Source organism: Chiloscyllium plagiosum, chromosome 5 (genome assembly GCF_004010195.1).
Source record: "Chiloscyllium plagiosum isolate BGI_BamShark_2017 chromosome 5, ASM401019v2, whole genome shotgun sequence".
In the NCBI taxonomy this organism is placed as follows: domain Eukaryota; kingdom Metazoa; phylum Chordata; class Chondrichthyes; order Orectolobiformes; family Hemiscylliidae; genus Chiloscyllium; species Chiloscyllium plagiosum.
The window spans coordinates 8,515,206-8,532,959 of NC_057714.1; the positions used below are offsets into that span (position 1 = coordinate 8,515,206).

The following is a 17,754-nucleotide window of genomic DNA, read 5'->3' on the forward strand; positions in this document are numbered from 1 at the left end:
GCTGATAGGGGAGGGGAGGGAAATATATCCCTGGTGGTGGGGTCCGTTTGGAGGTGGCGGAAATGACGACGGATGATACGATGTATATGGAGGTTGGTGGGGTGGTAGGTGAGGACCAGTGGGGTTCTGTCCTGGTGGCGATTGGAGGGTTGGGGCTCAAGGGCGGAGGAGCGGGAAGTGGAGGAGATGCGGTGGAGAGCATCGTCGACCACGTGTGGGGGGAAATTGCGGTCTTTGAAGAAAGAGGCCATCTGGGTTGTTCGGTATTAGAACTGGTCCTCCTAGGGAGCAGATGCGGCGGAGACGAAGGAATTGGGAATATGGGATGGCGTTTATACAGGGGGCAGGTTTGGAGGAGGTGTAGTCTAGGTAGCTGTGGGAGTCGGTCGGTTTATAGTAAATGTCCGTGTTCAGTCGGTCACCCGAGATAGAAATGGAGAGGTCTAGGAAGGGGAGGGAGGAGTCTGAGACGGTCCAGGTAAATTTGAGGTCGGGATGGAAGGTGTTGGTAAAGAGGATGAACTGTTCAACCTCCTCGTGGGAGCACGAGGCAGCGCCGATACAGCCATCGATGTAGCGGAGGATGTATGAAGAGAGATTGAGCAAATTAATCTGTATTTTCTAGAGTTTCAAAGAATAAGAGGTGATCTTCCTAAAATTTATGAAATCCTTAAGAGATAGACAGGGTAAATGCAGGTAAGATGTTTCGCAGTTGGAGAGTCTAGAATTGGGTATAAGTTAAAAATCAGGGGGTTGTCATTTATGTTTGAAATAAGGTGAACATTTTTTACTCTGGTTGTGGATCCTAGGAATTCTGTACCAAAGAGGTCTGCTGACGCTCAGTATCTTATCAACAAGGGTACCCAGATCCTTTTGTACGTCTACACATTTCAACCTCTTTTCTTTAAAGAAATACACTCCACACCTGTTTCTTCTACCAGAGTTGATAACCCCACATTTTTCTGTGTTATATTCCATCGACAATGTTCTTGTCCATTCACTAAGTCTGTCCAAACCTTCCTGAAGCTGCTTTATATCCTTCTCAAGATGCATATTCCTGTTTAGCTTTGTATCTGCAAATTTCGAAATATCACATTTGGCCGCAACTTCCAAACGATTGATATGTTTTATGAACTGTTGGGGCACAAGTACTGATTCTTGTTACAGCCTTCATGTACAACAATAACCCATTTGCACCTGCTGTTTTCTGCCCGTTAGTCAATCGTTAAACCAGGTCATTAATCCATTACCTGCTGACCCATCTGCATTAATCTTTACAACCAGCTTCCTGTTGGGACATTATCGAAGACCTTCTGAAAAATCTAACTATTCACTGTTTATTGGCACTCCTTTATCAATATGTTAGTAACAGTTTTAAAAAAATGTTTAAATGCAATTTTCCATTTGCAAATCATTATCAACAGGTGTCCTAACATTTATCCTAACCTCCATAATAGATTATAGTATTTTCCCAGCTATTGGTGCAAGTTAAATAATGGTAACTTACTGCTGTAAAGCTATAACAAGTCTGTAGTTTTGCTTTCTCTTTTGCTCCCTTAAATCAGGGGCTTCTTAGGCACAGGAATCATTCTGGAATCTGTAGAATTTTGGAAGATAATTAATAACATTTTTGCTGACTTTATAGCCACCTCCTTCAATACTCTGGGATGAAGACCATCTCGTCCTGGAGTTCTACCAACTTTCAGCTCCACTAATTTCTTACAACTTCTTACGCTAATTTCATTCATTCTGTCAATCCCCTCAAGCCACTTGGGTCTCAATGAAGTGAAAAAGTCGCAAGGCACTAATATGGATCCTGTTCAGAACCATACCTGGCAATTCTATTCAAGTGAAGCTCGTTTGATTTCCTACCATGTTTTTGTTGTAACATTCTAAATATTAAAATGCCTTGCTTCAACCTATAAAATAGACCAATAGTGGTGAATTCAAATAAACTGAGCATATATTATTATCTGAGCAAAATTTAAAAAATTCTATGTTAAGTAATTCAAGTTAAAAATTAAAAGATTTTTAAAATGGAAATCACCAAGTTGTTCAGTTTTTTTCTGCTATAAAAACAGCAGTTGAGGTAGCACTCGTTTCCACCACTGTCTCCAAATAAAAATTTTGCTGTGAATACAACTAGTCTGCTTCTGAATATTCATGCTGTTTGCAAGTTTCTTGAATCACCACTATCAATATTGTGCTTTTCATGAAATCGAACAGCAGTCATATGGAGGTTGCCAGCAATCGCACTGTTTTAGTGAAATCATGGTCTGTGATGACTTGGTTCATTCTACTTCCATAACGTTGCTGACATACTTATGTTGCTTACTTGTATGCTGTACTTTCTTATGGACATCTTGAGCTGTCAGATTTTTGTAATACTAATCATTCTGTAAACAGTCCAACATTGGGATCACTATGCAATGATACTAATGTGGAGACAGTGGCAGTTTTAAATTGCAATTATTTTAATGAGAACTGAGATACAGTATTGTAGTGATGAATCGAAATTTGGAGATTCTTAATTTACATTTCATTGAACATTTACATTGAATATTCATTTCAATAGATTATATGAAATTTTTTGCAGAAAATCAACACTTTGAACTCAATGGAAACTGATAATGGTATACAATAAATTAACAAGCATGTAATTTTGATCCATTTTGTGTTAGTGAGTTAATTTTAGTCCAGTTGGTCAATATGAGGACGATACAAATTTTTGGGGTGGCCATTAAGCATAAAGGGAACAAAACTCTGATAGTTCCCAGTTCCTGAATGATCTCTGCTGGAAAATGTTACCAAGTGAAGGTGAAATGTTTGTGACCATTTGCCCACTCCGACAGCTTACTTGGTATATATTGTGAGGCCACGAATTCCCGTCCCTTGTGTAACTTAACAATGTTCGGTCTAGCAAATGCAAATACTTGGAACAAAGACATTCTGTTGGAATTTGCAATTTAATTGTTCTCAATATTCCTCAAAGTGTTGATTAGCGCCCATCCAAAACCTTAAATAGTTAATCATCCTTACCAGTGATATACAGTGACAGTAGTGTGTGCCATTCACAAGATGTACTGCAGTAATTCACCAGGCCACCACAACACAGAGTGTATCTGCATGACTTGCAACAATTCAAGGAGACAAGCCAACACCATTTTCTCAAGGTGACTGAGGATGGACAGTAAATGCTGACCCAGACTACACTCCCACAACTGAATAAGAAAGGATAGCCAAATCAGAAATTAAAAGGAAAAAGCATAAATTTGGGAAAGAACTTTGCTATATAAAAGAGTAGTAAAGTGAGTTATTATACAAACTACTTTTTTTCATTTTCATTAGGTATATCATGAAGGTTCTTCTGAGTGACCGTAGTTCAGTTTGTTATCAAAATGATTGTTTCAAAAGTATGTAGTGTTCGAGTGAAATCTTTCCAGCTGTTGAATGCCATGGGAAATGGCTAGAAAGTTAAGAGAATTGTCACAGAGATAACGAGTAGGGAGTGTCCCACCGAGAGCAGAAAGTCCAATTCCCAACCAACAGTTGAACGGCAAGTTGAGATTCATGCTATTGAATGGCAAGAGGCCTACTAAGATGTTAAAACATTCATAAATATCCTCATTTTTCCATTGTCCTCTCTCATTGAATATGCAGTTTCCCATTTTCTTATCCAGCAAATAAAAACTAGTTGAAAATCATTCCCAATATGAAAGTCAGATCGGTTACTTGGTGACTCCACTTGCTGCTTGCTCCTTCAAATTTGCATTAGTCACCAACATCTTGACACCCTACATGGATAGTGACCCCATGCATCCTTGTTCACCAGGATCTCCAGGCCTCTATCAGTAAAGTAAGTTGCCAATTTACCTCCACCTGACCAAGTCTGGCAGAATTGTCTAAAGCTGTGCCAGGAATAATAAGAGATCCCAGTAGTAGCCTATGCCTGTGGCGACTGGGAGAATACGATGAACAGGGCACCCTCACGATGTCGTGCATAGATAATGTGGTAGGTTTGGAAACATTGAGAAAGTCCACGAGAGCTCAAGGAGGGAAACTTTTCAAAAAACACGTTAATGCATTGTCCATTTCTGGTAGATTCAATCCATGGTTTTACGTGGCCCTGAAAATTGTAAGAACTCATTTCCTCATACGTAACTTTTCTTTTAGAAATTAACCAAAGGATTGGAGCATTCAAATACATTTTATTTTAAATGATGACTACATAATGGTGTGGAATAATTGTTACTACTGTAGGTTTATGCATCGTTGCTATGTTTTTTTTCACTGCCAGCTTAGCCTATAGCATTTCATCAAAATTCTCTAAACAACAGTCATTCTTATGTTGTGGAATGTATTAACATGAACAGGGTTTAACATTTACTCCTTGCTTGAAGTGTTTTGTTTTGAATAGCTGTGCAAGCAATTCACTGAAAAATTGGAAATGCGTAGGAGTGATCAAGTAATAAAAACATAATCAAAATATTCATTCAATTAAATGAAAGTAAAGAACCAATCGAGGCCTGTTTTGTTTGTATTAATGGAGAATATAGCATCACTGAACTGAACTGTCACATTTTGTGTATATTTCTGTGCTGTTCTATTTGTTCCCCTAAATCTGTTTACTTTTCTACCATCTGGTACATGTTGTGGATGTTTCCTAATTTGTTTTTGAAAAATCAGCTAATTTGTTACATTAATAGAGAAAATGCTGCTAAAGTTTTTGAATGAAAATTTTATTTTGAAGAGTTACTGATCTTAGTATTTATATTAAATTTCACTCTGTCAATACATTGTGAAAATAGGGGTCTGCATATGCTTTCTAATGCAATAGTTGAAATGCTTGTAAAATTTATGCATACCTTCAGTAGCAATAAACATAAATGTAATATTCATACATAGTAAAGTTATTCACAGATCTAATGACCAGTGTGTCCAATACCATGGGATTGAACTTCCCTTACCTTCTAATGCCATATCTTTTGCTGGAATAAAAGAGAAAATATACCCTCTAATGAGGCAAAAACGTAATCTATTAAATTATATAGAAAACAAAAAGTTGTGTATGTAGAACTCCAGCATGTAAATTGTTCCCATATCATTAAGTGACTAGAAAGTTGTATAACTGCTGTTGGATAACTGCATTCTTTTGTAGCTAAGCAATTTTTTTTAACAAAGGAATTGACCATTCAGTAGTCTGAAGTAACGTCTTAGAAGACCTTGCATACATTTTACAATTTGTCACACCATAAGATCGCGTGTTGTGTACCATATCTCTGAAATCCACTCTATATCATGTGTGTCAAATTTGAGGGGAAGATATTTCAGAAATATAAAATATAAGTGCAGTGCTAACTTTTGTCAGTCTGTGAACTGTAGATGTTATCAAGGTATTTTTATTTTCTATTTGTTCATTTCTTACACTGCTGTCTTTTTTTAAAAAAAATGACCTTCATGTCAGACATGACAAACTTGTAACTTTACTCGTGCTTGATCAGGTTACTGGTTGTGAAAAATTGCATTGTACCTTTGGGCTATCACCTGTAAGAGTAATACTTGAGGGACCTAATTCATGTGGTGTCACCTTGGATTACCTGTTCTTTGGTTCAGAAAATGCTGTTCAAGTTTCAAATTTCATCTCTTTAGGATGCTATTATTCGTCATAATGGTGTAAAAGTAGAAAATTATCTGTATAATGCCAAAGACTGAAAAGTTTAGTATGAAGATGCAGGTTATTTTATATTATCTCTAATTGCACTAAAATATTTTAAATCGTGTCATCAAATAATATTAACTGGAAAGCATACTGGAATGTTAAAGTCCAATTTTCCTTTGACATTCTTGCTGTGAAGGGTAAGTTTATAAAAGCTGGGTATTTGGTGCATTAATTTTAATCTTGTTAGTAGGGTACCATATTAAAATGTCAGTGTCATTTCCTGTTTTATGCCACCTGTATTTAAACCCTTTTAAATATTGAACTCTTTATTTTAATTAATTGAAAATTCATTAAGTGTTTATGTGTGAAAGGGACCTGCCATAAGCTAACTACAAACTGCCACTGGAGTGAAATATTAGAATACTTTTATAATTGCTAATTCCATTCAAGACATTATTTAGCAATGGACTTCATTCTGTACACAGATTAATTTCAGGACACCATAAAAACATTAATATAATGCTTCCGACTATAGGAATCATTTATATTTTTAGCTGTCGTCATGCATAACAAACTGTCATGTTTTCACTGTCTTAAATGTAATACCGATGTGCCAGTGGGAAACAAAGAGTTGTTCAAGAATTTGAGTTATTTTCTTTAGTTTCTGCAAAAAATTTCATAAGTGCAAGTTTGAAATATATAGTACAATTCTTAATAGAAAAGTGCTAAACATCTGTTTTCATAAAAGCCAAACGCATCACCCACAGTCACTTTTTTGGTAGTTTTTTTTGTAGAAGAGGTGCATTCCCAATTAAAGGCATGATTTTCAGCCTGCTACCAGTTTGACATGCCGTAATCGCTTCTGTCTAGTATTATTTTGTTTGTGTATTGATGCTGGAAGCAGCACTACAACCTTGGATAGCTGAGACCGCTACATGAATCTAAAAGGCTTTGTGGCACCAATACCTAAGCCTTATCAAATGTTGGTAAAATAAACCTTTTGCCCATAGCAGAGGTGATTGTATAAGTTCACTTTACAAATTGAATTAAGATAAAAATGTTTTTGTGCATTATAAACTGATATCACATCTTTTATAAAGAAGCTATAGGCTCATGGATGTTCAGATGCTGTTAATTTTACTTTTTAAAAAATAGTTTTCCTAAATGTATAGCTGTGTGCCTCTGTTTTCTATGATAACATCAAGGTTTTATACAGTGAGAAATACCAGATGGCTGACTTATACATACCTGAACTGAAGCATGATGTCTGGGGATCTGACTTGGGGTTTGCACTTCTTACAGAACACTGTGCAGAAGCTATTAAATATCTTTTGCTTTAGAAAGGAAATATATTGGTTTGACCTGTTGCACACCTTTAATTTTTAATGTTAATTCTTGCAAAATGGCGCCAAAAAGGTGCATCATCAAAAGCATAGAGATGTCTCCAACTAATGCTACCTGCAAGTGGCTCAGTTTTGAAAAATCCTCATTTTAATATTTACATTCTATACAAGAAAAAAAACAAGATTTACAGAGATTGCAAATTAATTTATTTTTGACCATCACTTTTATTTGTATCTGACAATCGATTCTTATTTAAATTCTGTTCTGTGCATTTCATACTGATAAATATATACTTCACTTGTCATATACTGATGTTGAATGTCTGTCAAAAAGTTTCTAATATTTTTGTTCCAGCTTCTGCAATTGACATCTGTAGAAATTAGGGCTTCAGTGATGAACTTTTCATAGTATTTTGGCATTAAAAAATAGATTTTGTTTGGATGATATTTCTCGTTGCGCTAAACTTGTTTATTTTTTAACATTTTCAATATTTACAAAACAACATATACTGTACAACACTGCAAAAATTACCTGGTATCTGTCCAGAAGACAGATTTAGATTTATAGAATTTACACTACAAATTGAAACAAAACTGATTAAATCTGTGAATACTCATTTTATGTATTTTGTATGAAAAAAATCTGAGTTATTCAAGTTTTATTTAAAAAGGTACAAGCAGTATTATAATGGACTGAATGGCATTACATATGTCAGATATATTTGTTAAAATTCAAGATATAGATTTAATTGGCTTAATTGGAATGCTATTTTGCTCCAAGGGCTCATGTCTTGAATAGTAATGATAAAGTATAAGATTGAATGGATTAATTTGTAATGCTTTTTTCTGCCTGAATATCTATCTTTAGGGTTGTGAGAACACACAATTAGACTGCAGGAGTAAGAACCTTTGGAAGTTTGCAATTATCTGTGCCCTTGGTTTTTCACTGATAGAATGTCACCCTTTTAAGTAAAATCACAGTTTTTTTAGATTTCTGTGCTGTTTATCAAAACTCTCCATAAAAAAAGAGTGCTTTAAAGGAAAGCAAAACATAAACTCAAGACAGTAATGTTTGAGCTGTTCTACGTATCTAAATTCATAACATAAAAGTTTGTTGGAAGTAAAAATATGTATTCAGCAGGCAAAGTATGTCTTATCAAAATTGTGTCATGGTACTTACACTCTAATAATACTTCTGAAAATGTTTCAGCTTTTGTAAGTTTTGTTTTACTGAAGTATTTTAGATGACATTTAAGTATTGTGTACGTCTATATATGGATACAACGCAATCACTAATAATCTGTTGGTTAACTTAATTTAAACCACAAAAGAGGTCAAATAAAATTGCATATACATTCTGTTATACAGCAATGCAGTTCTCCAATATTTTCTTTCTGTAAAATCTGATTGTAACTTACCATATTTCATGACACAGCCAATTGTAATATAACTATACCATGCTAAATAAATTTTGTAAATATGTGAAATATCATACTCTTGTTTTGACTGCAGAGGCTGAAAATTTTTCAGCTCTTGTATATCATGTTTTTATTACTTTTTGTAGTTAGTTTGTTAATTTTCTGACCTGTTCGTTGAAAGAGTAATTTAAAAAAACATTAAACATGATACAAAGCTGAATTTTCCTCACTTGAGTTGAACCTGGGTAGTTTGAAACCCAAGTTCTGTTCCTTTTTACTGAATAAACTATGTTGACATTGAAATTTAAATGCAAGTAATGTGTAAAAGCTGCATTAGTCCTAACTCCTCTTCAAGTCAATTCCACTTTCAATAGACTTTCATTGCATTTTAAGTTAATATACTCTTTTTAATTGTAGATAAAGCTACACCTGTATTTCCCCAAATCTACTGGTGGTTTGTTATTCAGTCTGTTAAATAATTCACATGAAGTTATTTCAAAATGAAGATAAAATTCAACTCTAAAACTAATATTAGTTACTCTATTGGAATTAGATATAAATATAAATGAATGTTCATGCCTCAAATTTATCAAAAATATGTTTGCATAATAGATTGAAATATAGTCCACCTTTTTAAGAATTTTACAACTTTTAGCATCTATGCTAATGTTAAAAATAATGTTGATTATCTTTTTTTCTGATGAAGTTGCTCATGATAAAACATGTTTAGAAATAACATGCCTCAACAGTTCACCTAATTTCTTAGGAATATTTTTTCCTGTGTTAGAAATGGGGTTTTTTCCAAATCGCTTGGTAAAAGTTTTGGGTTTTTAGCATCTTTTACATTTATTTTTAAAGTGAAAATCTAATTTCCCTGTATGTTTGAAATATTTTACCAGTGTGTATTAGTTAGGAGTTTTGGTATATGTACATTAGCTCTCTGACTAAATTGTGAATGCACAAACCTCCAGTGCATGATGGTGTTTTGGTGCAGAATTGTAGTTTTGCAGAATTTTGGTAATAAGCAAAACAGTTTAAAATATCTGACATTGACTTTGTTGAGTATAAAATAGCATAACTTCTAAAACCATAGCAAACAAAATAATTGGAATGGTTCATTTCTGTGATGGTGTTTTCTTGATATGTTTTCATCTAGCATCCAAATATCTAATGAATCCAACTATTTTTAATTTCAGTACTTCCACAAGTAAAATAACAAAGCACTGTGATATTATTTCAAACATTCTGATTATTTTCAGTCTTTAAAATCATAATAGAATTTCAAACTAAGTGTCTACCATTTTACATTATATTTTTCTATTAATACAATCACATTCAAGTGCGGCATAATGCTGGACAGTTTGCAAAAGAATCCATGTAATGGCAAGTTGGATTATTCTAAATGTTAAGTATCTCAATGTTTATAACTATTATAGCTTTTTGAATCAATTTTTGATACAATGTAAAACTATATTTAAGTTTGTTGTAAAAGTAAATGCATTATTCTGCTAACCTATCATGTTTAAATCTTAACAGTTATACTGATGTGTATATTTGTTATTTTAGGAATATAATTCACATGGGTGGTGGATAGGACAAATGAAGGATAATATTGGCTTGGTGCCCAAAGACTACCTAATGGAGATGTATGACATTTGAGAAGGTCTGGGTAAGTACATTTTAATTGAATCACTGTATAATAGACCATCAGTACCTTATTCCCATATCATTTATATAGAAAGCATTCTTGTCAAGGTGCCATCCTGTAGTTTTGAAATAGTTTTTGGGTGTTTGCATATTTCAGAGACAGACTTCAGTATCTTTCTGGGATGAGCTATCAAAAATCCAAACGAGGGGGAAAATGCTTTGGACAAATTTCTGAGTTTCATTGATTTTATGCACTTCTTCCTGTGAATAAATGTGAATATTTCATGTCACATATTCATGAAAAGTAACTTAATGAAGAAATACTCTATCTGTAATTCATAAATTATAACGCTAAGTGGAAATTGACCATTCTACAATAAAAGTACTTCCTACAACATTTGAACTGAAAAATCCTACAGTAAATCTGTAGCAATGTATATTTGATAAATATTCACACAAGCGATTGCTGGGCTTTTCTAGAAAATATAAGTTACTTATTAAGTTACTAATTAGATCTCATAGCATTTTTCCATTAGTAAGCTATTTAGTGGGAAACAAAATTAATATAATTTGGATTTACCTAATACATTAAAAGTCTAGCACAATTAATGATTTAATGTTCAGAAATAATTTTCTAATTTTTTAGAAGTAACAAAATATATAAAGAAATAGTGGAGGTGGTTTGTTGCAGAGATTAACTCTGGCTTTGTTGAGCAAAATACTGACTGATTCAAAAGTGGTGAATTTAGAGCAATAGATTAAAATAACTATTGGATGCAAAGGTTGTAGATATTCCAGAAGAAGTGTTAGTTTGGAAAAAAAGGTTTTATAAGTTTTTTCTGAATAGAATTGAAATGAATCAAATAACCACCACTTTGATAATGGAGTTCACTAACATAATAAGGATATTGTAAGAAAACACTAGATGGCAGTAGTTTTCTATATACTTCATAATTATTTGTTCAATCCTTTCTTTTGTCTGCATTCTTCCCCCCCGCCCCACCCCCAATCCCCTCCCTTGCAGGCAAACATCTACCTACATTGATGCTCTATTATACATGAAGGGATTTTAAAAACTGGATTGAAGGCCTTGCAAAGCTTGTCTGTCCTTAGCCAGGAGAGGGAGTTCTCACCCACTCTATGGCACTAGCTGTTTCCCAATTTATTTTATCATAAAGATAACATCATCTTATTAACAATATAATCTATCCTCTTGCCACAGATGTGAAAATCAAGAAGCAGCTAAGTGTTTAATTAAATTATTTCCTCATTATTGTAATTATCTTTCTTCATTTCATTGATGTATTATTTCTGTTTTTCAGTGCTTCTGCATCACTAAGAACTCTAGTTGCTTGAGTCTTTACACTGGCTTTGTGTAACATCTTTACTGAATATTTAGCCAGTATATTTTCATTGCTTCTAAGCCTTGCTATTACAAGTTAATTAATTGTAAACAAACTCAAAATGGAAAATGAGGGCGATATTCCTCTGCTCCCTCTCTTGTCCCGTGTGTGCCTTCAAGTAACTGTAAGCACTGTTTTCTGTCTTGTCTGTTTCACTTTATTGAATCTTGTTCTAATGTTCCAGTCTGCAAATTTTAAGGTTCAAATAAAGTTTAATTGTGTGCAAACTGTTGTTATGCTAATAATTTAAATGCCTGCTGTGTAACTAATGAAATTACTGTGTTATGATTAATTTGGAAACTGGTATGTTGATTGTAGTAATTGAACACAACAAGGTGAAGTAAATGATTATGATGCCATATGCCCTGTTAATCTCATATTTAAAGAGGTTGAACTTTTTCTTGCAGAGTTTATTTTTAAATGTTGTGCTTTTCTAAAAGCAAATGTTGTTTTGGCAAGTTATAATTTATTCAAAAAAATCAGCAGAATTTTACTGCCAGCATAATTGGGCTGAAAATCTCTTTCAACTTCTACCATAAATGTTAAATGTAGAATGTGAAGAAACAACTTACACTGCTGTTCCTTAGCATTATGACTAGCTCATATATAATAAAGCAGTTTTGAAATGTTTCTTTTGTTCATATATGAAACTCTTTGAGTCATGAGACCTTGCTCTATGAAACAATTCTACTTGTATGATTTTACCATTTTCTAAAAGAAGAATTTTCTCAAAAATTATTATTGCATTAGTAAATGTGATTAGTATATGTAACTGCAGAGCATTATGAGCAGCTCAAAAGCAGCTGATACTATTTATGTGCAAGAACTTTTATTTCAGTTGGAATCTCTCCCAGTTGTTCTAATAGTTAAGCTTTCTTAGATTTCTAAATTTTGTGTGAAATGTACATAGGAAAATGTATTGTACTGTTGAAAACCAGGGTGCAAATGTTATGAACGATTCATAAGTAAAGCTATATCGAAATCTGTATTCATTTTGCAGACACATTGGGCTGAATTTAATGGTCACAGTGTTGGCCTTTTCCACCAGCAGATAGTTGATGAAAACATGACTGCAACGCATTTTCAGAGCCCCAGTGTGGTTAAATGTCAGTGAGGGAGCGATTAACTCTTTGCCATCAATGTTCCCAGGCTTTCCAGAATTGTCAACCAATGAGAGGCTTGGAAGACTGTCAGTCCCCGCAATGGTCAGTATTGTTCCCACAGGAGCAGTCATGAAGGAGATGTCGCAAGAGAAGCAAATAGGTCAACTAGCAGAGAGTGATTAAGCTGGTTACAAAAGGGGGGTGGATGGGATAGTTAGTTTCGAAGATGGTGGTGATTACTTCAGCAAGGAGTGGCCCTTATAGCAGAGTGTTCATTTGTTCGGCACCAGGTGCCAATCAAGGAGGAACCAGCTCAGTCTGTAGAGAAACTTTGTCAGGTGAGCAGTAGAATATCAGTGACAGATGGATAAGATGCTTAAGAGGCCACAGGCTTCCATTAGCCTCTGAGCAAGAAGGCTGTACTCCATTTCCCACTGCATTCATGCCTATTTTCCGTCCACCACCCAACCTGCTCCAAGGGTGAATTAAATTCTGATCATTTTCTTCAACGGTCACGTCCGGCATTACTGAATAGATTCCACAACGGAGAGGGGAAAAAGGTGCCAGGCTTAATCCATTTGCCTGGATGACTGCAGCTCCAACAACACTCAAGAACCAGCCACCCTCTGGACGCAGCAGCCTTCTTTATTGATATCCCATCCACTGCCTCTTTTCATTGCCACTACTCCGTGCTAAGACTGTGTGGATCATGTAGAAGATGAATGGCAGCAATTCACCAAGTTTCTTGCTGCAACAGCCTCCAAATCCCTGACCTCTTCCATCTAGAAGAACCAATACCGCAGATGCAAGTCAACCCTATTTCTTGCAAAGTTCCTGTCCAAGCCACATACTTTCCTGACTTTCAACCCACTATAGCTGTGTTTAAAACTTAAAGCTCCTTTCCTTAACAGCGCTATGTGTATAGCTGTACCACATTGACTGCAGTGGTTCAAGAAGGCAACTCACCACTTTCTTGATGTTAATTATGGATCAAGGCCTTGCCTTCAATATTTGAATTCCTTGAATGAATAAAGAAAAAAAAAATTCATTGTCTTCCTTATTGTATGTATAACTAAAAGGTAGGTAGAAACTTTTTTTTTCACAAATCACATACCACTTTTTGTTTTTTGGTATGTTTATATAAAATGAACCCAGAAGCAATTAAACCTAACAGTGAACATCATTTGTTTTATAAGTTGCATTAAAATCTAAGGATATATTAAAGATAAAATGCACCACTTAAGTGCAGGATTGTTTCCATTTTTATATTTGTTGGCTTTTACCCTATCATTTATGAATCCTGCAATGAATAAAAAAAATCAGACGATCATTATGATTAGAACAATTTGCTGTAATCACATTTGCTAATTTTGCGTGGACACTCAAGCTTACAAAATTAACTTTAAAAATATTTTATTTGTGATTCTGCCAGTTTTTTTTTATGTCAGAATTTATATTCAATTCTTCTAGCCATTATACAGATTATGGTATTATTTTATAAATGTATTTTGTGTTTGAGTCCTGACACAGGCAAGTGGCAATACTTGCCTCATAGTTGTATCCGAGAACAAATTAAACCTAGGCATTCTCAGCAAAGTTAACAAAAATAGTTGTTATAATGTAGAAAAATTGTAAAAGATGTTTTTGCACATACGTAAAGTCTAAATATTTTGGAAGAGCTTTTGTTTTTAAAAAAAAAAGTTGTTGCATTTAAAAATAAATACCATGTACCTAGTAATGAAGATGGTAACTATTAAAATATTACAATTTTATCATTGGCTCATCTGGAATCATATTAATAAAACTTGCCTTTTCTTTATCGTAAGTGTTGCAAAAAATGCAGGAAGGTCATTTAGCATTTACCTCCTGCAGACAGCATAATACTTTAATGCATTGCAGCAGAAAGAAATAATTTATGCAATTGTGTTTCTTTGGAGAAATAACTTTTTTTTTATAATTGCTGATAGTAGATGTTAGAAGCCAAACTGCAGAACTTTTATCTTTTACACTAAATTTTGCAAACACAATTTCATGCAATATTTACATTTTCTTTAAATTGTGTTGCATAAAACAGGTGAAGTGGATGGTGATTTTCTTCCTGTATCTTAATGAAGAAGAATCTATAACTATCAACTGCGATATATTTATTGAACTATGGGCTTATCAAATTAAAACAGATTATTTTTTATTTTATCTAAGAAATGAAAAGAAGTATGGCATATAATGAGTATTTTTATTCAGGTTTTTTTACATTTTAAAATTTATTTTTGTGGGTCCTTCAACAGAGCAATATATTAAGCATCAATTGAAGACAGAGTAAAAAGAAACTACAATTGCTTGTGTACGTGAATATATCTTTCTTTAATGAACCTAGCAATCGAGTCTAAAGGGCAGTTACAATACCAATAAATGCTCTAAGGATAAATTTGAATGACAATGTTAGAAATACTGACATGTTCTTTCCATAACCATTAGTAAAAGCCATGCTGCAACAGATCAGCAAATTCTACATTGTCTTTTAGAGTTCTCCTAAACAAAGAGGGAGACTTCTGCAAGAGGTAAGTTGGAGAGTTAAATGTTCATTTGTAGTCGACAGAACACAAAGTAATATGGCGGATCCCTGTGGTTGTGGCTTGTGGTGCTGATCATCTGCTGATTCTTCAGGGGCTTCTTTAACAGCAGTACATGAGGTGAGGAGGATAAGCTTGAAAAGGGAAGGGTGTGTTTGCAACTGAAGAGCTGTATTAACAGCAGATTTCAAGGAAATGCCAACCTTTGCTGCTGCAATGAAATTACCAGTGCAAAATAGTGTTGGGAGTGGGAACTAGGACTATGCCAGACAGATGGCACACCCTGCTGTGTCTTTGATTGAAAAAGAAGGGTAACATTTGCAGGGATGTCAGAAGAATAGTGATCAGCTAAACAAATTGGTCTCAGAAGTGCACCATTGCAGGAACTAACTGCTGCAGGGTACATCAAGAGCTGTATTTCAAAACAGACCATGTCTGCATTTTTTTGTAATTTGACGAATATTCCTCGGCATAAATATAGGATCGGTTTAGGGAAGAGTGAGTGCTTGAGATCTGTTAGGACATCCAGCATAATTTATTATTCTGACAATTTTTTTTTGTAATCATCTCTAAAGCAGAGGAATTATTCCGAAATGATCCAGAAATTTATTGCACTTTATGATTCAGGTCTCAGATGCTTGCATTAGATAGAATTCATATGCGTTTGCAGAAAAAAAATGGAAACTGTATACCAAGTAATCACAGAGGTGCAATTGAATAAAGGAAGATATTAACATCAGAATTCTCATCGTACCCACATTCTGCTCACAGTATAAACATGGTGCAGTTAGAGTGGTTTTTGCTCGTCTCAGCTGGCAGGCTGATTCCGCTTCAGTAAAGACAAGGTACGGAAATGTCCTTTGGGTGACATTCAAAACTCGATATAAATCCTGTGCTTTATGAGACTGCAGTGCAATAAATTACTTAGCCTAATTGTAGATGTAATGAATTACCATAATTAGTCATGGGCTACATTAAATTAATCAGCATGGTACATTATTTTGCTAAATTACATCCTTGCCTTCAGAAGCCACCAGTGCAGCAATCAGTGTTTCTTCCAAGAGGGAATGATGCCATAATGAGAAGCCTTTCTGCTCCTAGAACTGTGACAGGATATGAATTTTGATCGGAGGCAGGAAGGCTTTTAGACACTGGAGCCTCAACTTCTGCCTGGAGTGTCTCTGGTAGTTAATGATACTTCAGTCCTCCTGCAGGGGAGCAGTGGGCTGTGTCTGAGAAGGATGGAGAAGATTCTCCTTACGTGGAAAGAATTCAAACTTAGCTGGGGCTTGAAGGCAATTGATGCTAATGTAACCAGGGAAAATATAAGTGGGTAATACAAACAGGAGTGTTCAGTCGAAATGAGAGATAGCTGTAGCTACTGAGCACATCTGTAAAAATATGCATGGGGATGCAAAAAAAGCACTTCTCTAATGTGGTAATTTGTGTTTTTTCCTGGTGGGAACCCATTTAATTAGTGCTATGAGGTATTGGATTTCCGCTTATCGTGCACATTGTATTCCAGCTGTACAGACGATTGCCAAGTTTATAATGGCTTGACCCTGCTCTGTAAAACAGCAGTAAATTGCAATGCATACATTGCGGGGAGGCAAAGGGCTCATTCTGTTGGGTTCTTTGCTGTCACGTCTACCTGGACTGGGGATTAATGGTCTGATATTAAACATCTGTCCCTTGTCTTTTGGGGAAGTAAACAGAATATCTTGGATAGAAGAGTCTTTTCCACCAATTCCATGAAGGAGCACCTTGATGCATTACTTTTACATGACAAACCCCATAATACTAAAGGTCTTAAACGTTATATGTAATGTGAAGAGGTAAAGAAAATATTTCTTCAATACATTAGTATTATTAAAAGACTGACTGACTAGTACTCAGAAAAAATAAATATTGTGTTTAGCTTCATAGTAGGAATGGTCAATTACCTAAATGTTATTATGGAACAATTATTTATATTGAATAGATAAATAAAATATGCAAATAGTGATCCAGTTTATTTGAAAATCAAATTATAGCAGTCACCATGAAACAGGATAAGAAACTAGTCACAAAAAAGATTTATATACTTAAAAGTAAAAAAAAATCTAATGACACTACAACATTTATTCAATAATAGGTTAAAATGGTCAGACTAACAACACTCAAGTAAGATTTATAATAAATGGTACAGCAATGTCAGGTGAAAGGCAGATGTATGGTTAAGTGTGGAATTCCACAATGTACTATATTGACTTCTGCCCCCACCTCACTAGGTCATTACCTTACTACTCAAATACATTGAGTGACAATTTACATGGTAGTTAGAAGTTACTTGCCTGAGAAAGTCATGTCTTATCCATTTCAGTCTTAAGCACCTGACTAGCAGTACAATACATTAATTACTGACGAAGGGGCAAAGCTCCAAAAGCTTGTGATTTCAGATAAACCTGATGGACTATAACCTGGTGTTATCTGACTTCTGACCTTATATAAAGGTAAATATAATAAATTGTCCATGAGTCATGTGAAATACAGGGTTATGGGGATAGGGTAGGGTCAGTCTGGGTGGGATGCTCCCCAGATGGTCATTGTAGACTTGATGGCCAAATGTTCT

The 17,754-nt window shown here is 34.7% G+C and overlaps 1 protein-coding gene across 3 annotated transcripts in view; it reads left to right on the forward strand.

Annotated features, from left to right (window-relative positions):
- skap2 (src kinase associated phosphoprotein 2) overlaps positions 1-13,689 on the forward strand; it is a 277,737-nt gene extending 264,048 nt beyond the window's left edge. For 2 of the 3 annotated variants that reach the window (XM_043689567.1, XM_043689565.1), the window contains exons 12-13: positions 9,987-10,089; positions 11,092-13,689. In XM_043689567.1, coding sequence (XP_043545502.1) covers positions 9,987-10,079 — 93 coding nt within the window. In that variant the 3' untranslated portion in view covers positions 10,080-10,089; positions 11,092-13,689. The remainder of the gene's footprint in view (positions 1-9,986; positions 10,090-11,091) is intronic. The other variant, XM_043689566.1, reaches the window with a different exon arrangement.
- The last annotated feature ends 4,065 nt before the right edge of the window (positions 13,690-17,754 follow it).